This window comes from Rhopilema esculentum, chromosome 17 (assembly GCF_057945365.1).
Source record: "Rhopilema esculentum isolate cy_ngs chromosome 17, ASM5794536v1, whole genome shotgun sequence".
Lineage (NCBI taxonomy): Eukaryota > Metazoa > Cnidaria > Scyphozoa > Rhizostomeae > Rhizostomatidae > Rhopilema > Rhopilema esculentum.
Window position 1 is genome coordinate 1,402,073 of NC_142831.1, and position 11,733 is coordinate 1,413,805.

The 11,733-nt window shown below is 36.5% G+C and overlaps 1 protein-coding gene across 1 annotated transcript; it reads left to right on the top strand.

Annotated features, from left to right (window-relative positions):
• Nucleotides 1–2,090: 2,090 nt before the first annotated feature.
• On the top strand, nt 2,091–6,846 carry LOC135686884 (uncharacterized). The gene is made up of 4 exons (XM_065203297.2): nt 2,091–2,363; nt 3,479–3,804; nt 4,939–5,280; nt 5,605–6,846. The coding sequence occupies exons 1-4, from the start codon at nt 2,198–2,200 to the stop codon at nt 5,791–5,793; spliced, it is 1,023 nt and encodes a 340-aa protein (XP_065059369.2). The 5' UTR covers nt 2,091–2,197; the 3' UTR covers nt 5,794–6,846.
• Nucleotides 6,847–11,733: the final 4,887 nt, after the last annotated feature.

The following is an 11,733-nucleotide window of genomic DNA, read 5'->3' on the forward strand; positions in this document are numbered from 1 at the left end:
CCCCCCCTCTCCTCAGCACTGCAGAGAACACGGAGTCAGAGGAGCTTCAGTAAGACGCATGTTGACTTGAACTAGGGTTATCGTAACTATCTACATACATATATACTAAACTGATTGTTCTAAATATAATCGAATGACGCCAGGAAAACAATGCATAGGTTGGGAGAGGCAAGGTGACGACAGATGATCAATGGAGAGGAAATGCCATGTGGGAATAGCAGTGTTTTGATGCTGATGATCTTCATGGTGATTATTGATAATGATGTTGTAATTGCCTGTTGGGAAATGTCTTACGTGTTAAGTGGAATGTGATGAATAGAGTACCGAATTGTGACGTCATGACGTCATGATGAAGTGTGAAAAAAATCTATTTTTAGAATTTCTTAAATTTGGCCCCATAATCTGAAAGAACGGCATAAAATACCTCTCAATGTGCAAAGTTAGCTAAATATGTTGCAAATTGGGGGATACATAGCCAACAGAAGATTTGAAGTTTGCTAACGGATTACTGTTATTCTGGCCTGGTTCATAAAGTTATGAACCAAGACCAAATAACAGAGGTTTGATGGGGCAAGAGCCTGTGCTCAAGTGGCCATATCTCAGCCAATTCGTAGTGCCTTTAACTGATTTTGCATATTTAGAGGTATTTCATGATGCTCTTTTAGGTTCTGGGATCAAAATTCAGAAATTCTAAAAATAGATATTTATGACGTCATCACTTCGGTACTCTATAGGCAGAAACGAGTATATGGCGTAGGATGGAAAATAGGCCTAGGCAGGGTCACTACACTTTTCTGTTTAATGATCAAATGGGGACAGTTAAAAGTGCCTATGAAGGCCTCTTTTAGATGAAGGCGCACTTTATAAGCAAGATTTGCTGGTTTCAATTATGTATGACGAAGCCTGGTTGTAGTGTAGGTGGAGGCTCTGTCAAAGGATACAGGCTTGGCGTTCTGGGGGCGTAGTCCTTGGGGAAATTTTGCGTTGCTACGCCCTAAAAACTCCCGGAAATGAAGGCAACAAAAAAAATACATTTGAATCAAGACTACAGTCAAACTTCATTCTCGAAATTCCTTTCACTCCAACATCAACCAACATGGGAGGCTGGACCGAACCTACCCTGGGTGCCAGAGCCTCAGAGAGTCAAAGGATGAAGAACGGGGGAAGGAATTGCGAAGGAGAATGGAATAGTAAAAGGGAGAGACGAGTCTCCTCGTCTCTCCCCTTTCCTTTTTCATTCTCATTCCCCTTTTTCTTTCCCCCGTTTGCCCCTAAAACTGAAAGTTTGGCCTCCTGCCCCCCCCTAGATTTTTAAGGCTAGATTCGCCATTTATCCTCTTCTAGCTGATGCAGTAATATTTTAGCCAATCCATTCATCGCTTCTTAAACTTCAAGATCTTGATTTTGAGATAATTTTCAAACTTTCCCCGAGAAGTTTTTGTTTAGCATCGGCAAAATATTTTGAGCACCAAGGGCTATTTTAAGTCCTACACTGGAATCAGAAGACTCCGATACAAAAAATTGCTATCTGTCAGTGTTGACATAACTCAAGTTGCCATGCCATCGCAATCCAATAAAAACGAGGAAAAAACCCATTGAAAACTCAAACTCGAAACATTTTTTTTCAGCAAATCAATTACTTACACGTTACGTCATTTAGTGGTTTAAAATTTAATTATTAAACCCAAAATTACAATAAGAACATTAAAGAGAGAAAACAACCTTATATATAATTAAATCAGCTGACGGACACATGAAAAAAACTCAAGATAGAGCTATCAAAGCCATCCATAAAAAGACATGAAAAAATATAAAGACAAATTAATCTGGATGGCAATGCTGTTTGCCACCCCTTGGCAACGGGCCTGTTTTGACAGAACGAGACTCTGTTTCGCCCTAAGTGCTGCCCAAAAACAAAGTTAACGTGAAGTAAAATTAAAGAATTTCCGGTCACATGAAGGCCAGGGTCTGTCGACGAACGAATTCTGCTTTCTATATTTGGTAAAGGGAAATACGTCACAAAAGGAGGTCTATCCATCTAAAGACCTTTTACTAGTAGAACTCATTGTTTCAGCACAATACGCGTTGAAAACAAGACTGACTGGTACATACTGCGTCATAATTCGTTGTGCTGTGAAGGCAACAGTACGAGTTATACAGTCCGGAAAAAATTTTTCTGAACGAAGAAAATTCTAAGATGGCAAGGTTGATGTGTCAAACAGCTGTAAGACAACTTCTTCGAGGCAGAGGAACTTCACTCCCACTCTCACGACTGGCAAGCAACGAAGCTGTGTCTTCTTCTACGGATGATTTGAAGGTCAGAAGAAGCGACTCTCTTGCGAAACCATTAATGCAAAGACAAGGTAGGTAAAAAAAAATCTCAAGCCAAAACATACCATCAAAATTCAAAATTTCGCTGTGATATAGCACTTTGCCTTACATGCATGTTATTTTGTTGTATAATAGCCAAATTTTTTAGCAATGACTTGCTTCTTTATCAACTTTAGATCGCCGGTTTTCTTCTGAACTCAATGCATCGAACTCTAATTAAAAAAACAGCTTCAGAATAAGCATTTTCATTATCTTGCTCCACAGAGGGAGAGATAAAAGCTTCAAAGTTAGATAGAGTCAAAGTTTGTCTCATGTCGGCGTTTTTTTCATAAATTGTTAAAATTTTAAAGATCGTTTCTTCAGAATAATACTGCAATAAACAATAGCTTGGCGTCTATTTTGTAAAATTTCCTGTCGCTTTGTTGGTACTGTTTAATGATAGGATATGTTTGCACTGAGCAGGTCACGAAAATCAGCTACCATTATATTCAATCATGTGATACCATGTGGTGTATCATGTGATATAGCCTTTGAAAAATATCTAAACAACTTTCACGATTACAACAGGTAGATTGCTTGATCGTTTTTTTAACATCAGTTTTGTACCTGTATAATACCAGAAAAAAATTAATCCAAGTATACAAACTGTAGTCTCACTAATTTCGCAAAATAAATTATTAGCTATTGTAAGCAGACGCGGGGCCTCCGACGAAGGGGGAGGCGGGGCCCACCTTTTTTGGAAAACAATAGAGTTTATCAAAAATCTTTTCTTATGAGTGTTAAACATTCTCTTGCCCCCCCCCCCCCATTTTTCAACCTGTGTTGGAGCCCATAAGACACTTATCCTATTTCAAATCAAATGACTCCATTTGCAGTATTTCAGAAAACCTTTGAATATCGAAGGGGAATCACTGTTTCAAAATCAAGCACACTTTTGATGGACATCCCTGTAAAAATCCCTTGAAATTCTTTTCTTTTTGTGGAAATCTCGTACCCTGTTTGCAAAGTGAGTTTCCCCCTTGCTTGTGTATTGTGCTTTAAATCTCATAAAGATTGTTTTCTGCATACCCCCAACTGGGGGTCTACCTCAATTAAGGTTAATCTTGATTGATAATGATTGTGATGATGACAGTAACTTTCCTTGCAGGCCATTTGCTGTCAAATCCAAGAACTGAATACAGAACAGTCTACAAGTACCAAGGCAAAATCAAGGCAGTCATTTTGGACTGGGCTGGTACAGTTTTGGACTGCGGTGTGTATGCGCCAGCAGTTGCTTTTGTTGAAGTTTTCAAAAATGAAGGGGTCCCAATCACGATGGATGAAGCAAGAGAACCCATGGGTACTTACAAGAAGGTCCATATCAGAAAGATAACACATCAAGAGTCTGTAAGGCAAAGATGGTTTGAGAAGTTTGGAAAGTACCCTGATGAAGAAGATGTTGAAAGAATGTTCGATAACTTTGTTCCTACACAGGTACATATCCAGCTAAACTTATTTCTCAGTGCTTTACCCACTAGAGGAAAAGTGGCTTGATCAGTTGGTGAACCAAAAATTTTCTTTCCTCTTGTATCTTGAAATTTTAGAAGCTTTCGATGATTATAAAAAATTGAGACAAACCTCTTGAGTCTATCCCATCCATCCTCAAGATAACAAGCTTTAGTGCCCCTTCCTTGTTTGATGTTTTATTTTTTTTCTCTTTAATCTGACCCCAGAGATGAAAAAATCTTTGAAGGTTTGATAGGCAGGACCATTATTTCTCTGAAAAATGGACTATCAGTTTCCTAAATATGGTCACTGCTTGGAGTAAGAGCATGGCCTAAAAAGTTGGGGGAACGTTACCCTTTGGTACCCTCAGTTCCATTGTTCCCTCTGTTGCTCCCATTTACTTTTATTATCACCATATAACTTTTGTGTATATCAAGTTTTATAAATTTTGCCCCCCCCCCTCTTGCAAATTTTGCTTTTAAATGTCCATATAGTTTATTTCATTTGGTTGAGAGTCTTGACAAGATTAAAATTACCATCTTTGGCAGGGCCCAGTCACGTAGCTGCAGGGGGGCACGGGGGGGGGAGGCTGTGCCCCAAATGAAAATTTTGACAACAGCTTGCCCCCTCTGGCTACAGTTTTTCCAAATGATATTTTGAAAATTTGGCATATTTATAATTCCATGACCTTGATTTTGTCCAAATATACCTGTTTGTTATACATCTGTTTTCTTGTTTTAAAGCCTGCCCCCCTCAGGTATGGTTCTTGCTTGAGTTTGCCCCCCCCCTAGCTGACACCTACAGCCACATGGTTGGCAGGGCCGTCGAGAGATATTAGAGGCCCTGGGGAAAAATTGGAAGATGAGACTAGACACAGATTGGAAGTTGTCACTTTCAGCCATGATTCCTTAGGACAGTGAAGGTTGTCTCATTCATCCAAAGGGACACATTTTTGTGAACAATGCTAGAAGGCTTTTTTCCATCCATAAAATGCTCAGTATTTCAGTGAAAAAGGGGGCTGTCTGATCCATTTCCTCTCTTTTACTTATATTGCTACTTCTCTTTCTGCAGTCACTTTTTAAATTGGAATGTTTTGGTTGCTTATTTTCTTTATCCTTTTAGCTGGCTTGTTTACGTCAGTATTCAAAAATGATTGACGGGGCAGTTGATACAGTCAAACACATGCAGAAGAACATGGGAATGAAAATTGGCTCAACTACTGGCTTTACTAAAGACATGGTTGATATTTTGAGAGAAATTGCCAAAGAAGCTGGGTATGTTCCAGATGCCTATTTTGCTGCAGATGAAGTTCCCCAGGCAAGACCCTACCCTTATATGGTTTGGGCAAACTGCATCAAGCTTGACGTAAATCCAATTCAAGCAGTAGTGAAAGTTGATGACACTGCTGATGGTGTTAGAGAAGGCATTTTAGCTGGATGTTGGAGTGTAGGACTGGCAAGAACGGTAAGTGATAACATCAGGCTTTTTCTGGGTTCAATTCATAGAAAAATGCTCTTTTTCAAGAAAGTGTTGTGTATGTAATGGTTTAGAGGTTTGACAGTTGGGGGGGGGGGTTTAGGCTACAATAATTTTTCGGGAGGAAGGTTCAACATGCTATAAAGCTTAGAGCAATATGATACATTTAGTTGTTTCAGAGTTTTCATCCTGAGTAGATGCCAACTGCTCTCTTGCCATAACCTCTAACCTTTTTCATTTGTTCTCAAATGCATTTATCATTTATCTACTTTAGAAAACTTCTATGAATCTTGAATTTTTCTTATACAACAGGGAAACTATGTGGCACTGAATGAAGAGGAGATTTCAAAATTGTCTGCTGAAGATTATGAAAGAAGGCTTGAAAGGTCTTATGGCATCTTGGCTAATGCTGGGGCCCATTATGTTATTGACACAATCAATGATTTGCCACCAGTTATTGACGACATCAACAGGAGGCTTGCTGCTGGTGAAAGCCCATAAGATGTAGATTATATGCATCTAAGGTCAAGCTATTAACAGTTTGAATAACTTATTACCAAAATGCCATAAGCAGCGCTATATGACCTCTTTTACAAGTTTTTTCATTGCGCAGCGTTTTAATTGGTTGTGGATTTTGTTCTCAAATTTTATTTAGTTAGAATGTAATTTTTGTATTTAAGTTTATCATTTTGAAGAATGATTTGATAATTTAGAGGATTTTGGATGTTTGAAGGATTTAAGGTAAGAAATTGGTATTAAGATGAAAAGTAATCCAAATGTAATGAATTAGGCATAGTGTTTTATTTCAATATTCTGAGGGGGTGAGGGGGAATAGTCTAGGCATAGTGCTTTTTTTGAAAGAAAAAGATGTCAGTAAAAGCTGAAGAATATTGTTAATAAAATCATAATCATATTCAACCAAGGTCAGAAATTATAATTAGCAGAAGCTCTGAACAAGTTTGGCTATCATTTATTGGCAATACTATATACTGAAACGTGGGGATCATTCCCCTTTTGCCATTTGCCTAGCAGAGGCTAAACATTTAGTAGGACTTAGTATGGGGCTTGCTCCAATATTGTTGTTTCATTGTGATTGTAATGCCTGAATTTGCCTGAAATTCATAACATTTATCTGATTTGGGGGAGGGGGGCAGCACCTTAGAAAGAATTGGCTTTTGTCTCTTTTTTCTGGCATTGGTTTACTGTTTGAGGAGTACGTTTTTGAGAACAGATCAGATAATTTTTTTGTTGGGATGGTCCATACCATTTTTCTCCAAGGTAGACTTATATTATTTCCTGAAATCTAAATGTTGTAAATATTGTTTTTCAAAGCTTTGTGTTCAATGCTTTTGTTTGTTAGATATCTATATCATGTTTTAGAATTTTTTGGTTTGAAATTAAACTTGAACTAGAAACGTTTAATGGATTTTTCTTGCATATTAGCTTTGGCAAAAAATGTTCTTGTAATCAGGGATCACGGAAAACTGTCAGATTTTTATAAATTTGATAAATAACTTTACCGTCTACAACTGCAAAGTATAAAGAGTGCATCAATTTATTGGTCTTTCTTTCGTGGCTACTTCTTGAGAAACCAAGTTCATTGAATAGTGTTTTATTTGTCGAAGAACAGTTGTAAATATATTATATTTTTGTAAGGTAACAAAAACCTCCCCCTCTTGAAAAGTAAATAAGACAGACAAAATGGGATTTTTACAAGTAAGTTTAAATTTTCTCATAATGAATTAAACTTGAAAGACAGTTTAAGGGGATTTTTTGGTGAACCTTCAAGAGATGGCAAAAGCAATTGGTATTACAGATTATGTTCTCACAAAACTGCAACATAAGGAAATAGAAGCCTTAATTGTTCCTGGAGCAAGCAGACAGAGAGATAAGGAAGAAATGCAGAGAAGCCAAGGAAATCTGGCTCAACGAGCAGTGCAAAGAAATTGAAAGCCTACGAGCTGCATAGAACGATAAGCTCCATGAGTCACGTGATAAAAATTCACTTCGTGTTCTGATGAGAAGAGCAAGGAACAAGATGAGTCCAGAGTTATGAAAAGGGCAATTTTGTTTTGTTCAAGACACTGGCCCAAGAAATGCTATACTGAGAATGCTATCGGAGAGAGAAATTGAGATGCAAAAAGGATAAATGTGTCTGCTTCATTGAATACACAAAAATGTTCGATAAAGTACACATGGAGAGCTGTAAAGTTGTAGATAACACTTGATTAGAATTCACAAAACCCATTTTGGAGCTCTCCAAGACCTAGGTCTTTCCTTACGTAGATATATGTATGCTTCACTCGTTACAGAATTATTCACATATTCAGTTCAAACATATTCACAAAGCTTAAAAAACTAAAATTTTGATGATTGCTGAAATGAACAATGTATAAAGCTTTTGCATGATATTAACACACAGACATTCCAGTGAACAAATGATTTTCTTTTATGAGAGTTTTTAGAAAGGCCATTTCAGCCAATTTTCAATATTTTTTCAATTCTCTTATTCATTCTTTTATTTTTGGTTAGTATGCACAAAACAGCTACAAAAGGCTAATTAAACCTAACAAAGTAATATAGCAACATAACAAGTCAAAATTATTAACAACATAGCAAGATAAAATGGGTAATGTACAATATTACAATAAATCGGCGAATTATACTTTACTGAAATGCTACCTGCACAGGTCGCAGGTGCATTTGAATTCAGCGAGAGTCTTCAATTTATTTTTGAATATTGCCAAAGATTCAGCATGTTTGATTTCATATCAGGATCTTGTTCCAAATCTCTCTACACCTTTATCTGATGACAGTATCAAATCGGAGAATTAATTTCCTGCCTTTGCAGTATATAATCAAAGTAGCTATGCAAAATTTTCCCCTCCACTTTTCTGGCCCCTCTACTTTTCTGCAGAGCAAAATAATTGTTTTGAGGCAAAAGTGGAAAGAAATCTAGCCTACCATTTTGTAAGTAACTGTGCTTAGTAATTTCTTAAATATGACTTTAGCTTAAGTTCAGTAATTATGTTTTTAGCAAAGGAGACATTAAGAAAATTGAAAATGGGAATTTGGTCAAAAAATCGCTCATTGTCCAAGCTATACAACGAGTAACACCTTGGCTAAAAAAAATAGATCGAGAAACCTGATTCAGAATAACTTGGTGCCTGCACCAAATGGCGGAGTCTAGTTTTTTGACATCTATTTCTTGACGGAAAGTTTCTCAAAAACATTACAAAGAAATCAGCTGTTGAAGAAAAAGAAACTGCTGGAAAGAATATTTTTGAGAAATGAAGAATCGGCAGATCATCGAGATAAAATTGGTTGTATCAATAATCCATTCCTACTAAGAAAGAGAAAATCTAGACGTAATTATAAATTCTATCAAAACTCGTTTTGACCGGTCCAGTTTGAAAGTTTACAAATCCAGAGTCCTTTTGTTACATAATCTTTTATTTTTTGTTAGGATAATCTTTTATTTATTAGGGGTTCAGTGCTTCTGTTAATGTTTCAATGTTAATGTTCTTGTTAAAGCTTGATTCATTTATTCGTCTCCTCCATTTCATTTTGGCTCCTTTTTAAATCTGGAAAAGCTTATTTACGAGTTACAATTAGAAGGTTATTCTAAAAATTTGCAAGACCTTTCCTGTTACATTTCAACATTACAATAGGGAAATTATGCAACACAGTGATAAATGGAAGCTTGCAAATATTGCCTCGGATTTTTCTTCAGTCAAAATCAGTTTTAGATGCAGTTTCTTGCCATCCCTTAGATACCATATTTCTAAAAATTTTCTTGCCGCCAACTGATGTCGGCCTTTCCTAAAGCCTTTCAAAACCTTTTTTCTGGCCTCTCCATTCTCAAATACGTTTCGCGGGCCCTGTATAGCTATCTTTACTAGTTGCATCATCTTTCTTGAAGATGAGAGATACATTTCCCATTTTCATTGGGAAGCGAATAATTTTTTGGAAATTGGATAATTAAATTCTTTTGGCAAGTGAGTTACAGATTAGATCTATTGAATGATCTATTCATTTTGAATTCCAGTTAAAACTACAATTACAAATATTCCATTACATAGATAATTTGTTACTGGTTAGCCTGTTTCACAAAAAAAAGCTATTGCAATCGTAGTAATGAGAAAAGGAAAAAGAATAATAATAAAATTCGAAACTCATAGATATTCTAATTGCTACGTAATTGCTACGCTTGTGGCCAATAATTTGCTTAAACTGTTTTCGTTGTGTACTTTTATTCAATGTATTTGTTGTAATCTAAAGGTTTACCTACATGAATAATTTCAACTGATTTTATAATTTTATTTAGCGAAAAAGTAGAAAGGACATGCCTCACCCCCCCCCCCCCCCTCCCCTCTCTGTGGCACGGGCCCTGATTTGCTTCAGTGAAGACAAACTCGGTAAAATGCCACATGGTCAAATTGGCTCCATGTTCCTCTGTTTTACTTAGCCTATACAAATTTCCAATTCCAAATCAAACACTAACGAGAGGGGTCAAACATGGTTTTGTAAACTGGTGAAGGTTAAGATCGTAAACAGAGTTCCCAATGCCCAATAACAATCAAGTCTGGAGGAGTGCATTTGAAATTGTTTGGATCAAACGTTTATATTGTGGAAGGGTTTAGTAAAGGTCTTGACCATGGTTGGTGTCAAGAAAAATTTAAGAAAGTATGGTATCCTAGAGATGGTCAGAAACTACATTTTAAGTAGATTGTGACTGAAGGAAAACCCAAGAAAACATTTTCACGTCACTATATCTTATTTTTCGATCTGTTTAAATGTTGACATGAAATTAAAAAGGTCTCACAAGATTTTAGAAAAACCCTTTTAGTGCAAACTTTAGAAAAATCAAACCTTTTTATCAATTGGATATAGGACCAAATTCAATCAATCAATCAGTACGTCAACATATCAATTAAAGACTTAAAAACGTGTCAAAAATATTTAGCTTACAAGCTCATTGGGAACACAACGAAAAAAAGAATGTAAAGTTAAATTAGAGTATAAAATATAAGATTGCTGTCTAATTATTAAACATAAAAATCCTACGTACAACTAAACTACAGTCTAGAAGAGTTTCTACGTCCATTCTTCTTATACTTCTTTCGAAATGGTTGATTGTTGGCACCTCCTTGGTGGCTCTCTTTAATTTGCTCCACAGATATGGGCTCGAAATATCTTATTGAATATTTTCTTTCCTTTTCTGTAAGAATTTTCTGAATAATGAAGTTGCTGTTTCTTGATTCATAAGAAGTTTCTTTTATTGCAAACAAACATATATCTTATATAGTGTGGGGCTATTTTGTTTTTAACTTTATACATCAGTAAGAGCAATGTCCTGAAATCGTCTATTCTGGAGAGATGGCAGGTTTGCTTTCATAAGGTAGTGAGCATATGGCGTGGACTTATCATTGTAAACAACTCTAAGGGCTACTTTGGAGAAGTACTAGACTGTACTGCAGTGTGTCAAATGAGAGAGAATTGCTGACTTGTAGATTCTTAGTCTAGCATTGGTAAGCATTGTGTTACGAAATCTAGATAAGACACCTATTCTCTGACTCACTCCTTGCACAAATTGTTGATATGAGTGCTAAAAGCTAGCTCATCGTCAACCAAGTAGCTTGAGACATCTTGCTTGCTCTGCTTCATTGCTTTCATCAACCATAACATAACCTTTTGTCTTTATATTGCTTTTTTAGTTATTTGTCACAGGATCCATTCTAAGCCCCATTCTCTTTCTCCTTTTTCTTAATGATCTACCTAAAACTGTTAATTCTCAAGAAAGACTTTTAGCTGATGATTGCATTTTCTATATACCTGTAACAAAAAATTGAAGAACTGGGCTGATTGATGAACTGGGCTTACGATGGGGTATGTTTTTTATCCGGAGAAGTGTGAATTGATAAGAATTACCATTTTTTCTTGCTTTGCTTTATTCGACGTTGGGATAAGTTAGCTACAACTAAAATATATCAACATTTTTGGACAGATGATGTTGAGACTTTGTATCTTTCCTTTTAATTGGGGTTCAAGTTGGTATCTCTGCTATAAAAAACATACGCTCTAGCTTTGAGTAGGAGGGAGGGAGGGGTAGAGGCTAAACTGCGCTACCGGGAGTTCAGAGCACTGTCCAAGATTGTAACTATGTATTCTATTTTGATAACCCAATTTGATAAAATCAAATTGAAAAGCGTCTGACATTATTTAACCCCTTCCTAGAGCATTTTCTGTGTTTTTCTATTACGTGCTTATGTATTTCGTATATATTTAGATATATGCAATATTTTGCTTTTGTATGTTCTAAGTACAATTACGATTTGTATACAATGGCGGCTCCAGCCAGGGATAAATGGAAGATACAAAAGGTGTGTCAAGGACCACGCCCCTTTTCGCCCCTTTGGACCACGCCCTTTTCCCCTGTCT

Excerpts from the sequence above, each read along its gene's own strand:
- LOC135686884 (XM_065203297.2), top strand. The coding sequence starts at position 2,198 with ATGGCAAGGTTGATGTGTCAAACAGCTGTAAGACAACTTCTTCGAGGC. Across the intron at positions 3,805-4,938 it reads ATAACTTTGTTCCTACACAG|CTGGCTTGTTTACGTCAGTA; the intron begins GTACATATCCAG and ends TTATCCTTTTAG. Across the intron at positions 5,281-5,604 it reads GTGTAGGACTGGCAAGAACG|GGAAACTATGTGGCACTGAA; the intron begins GTAAGTGATAAC and ends CTTATACAACAG.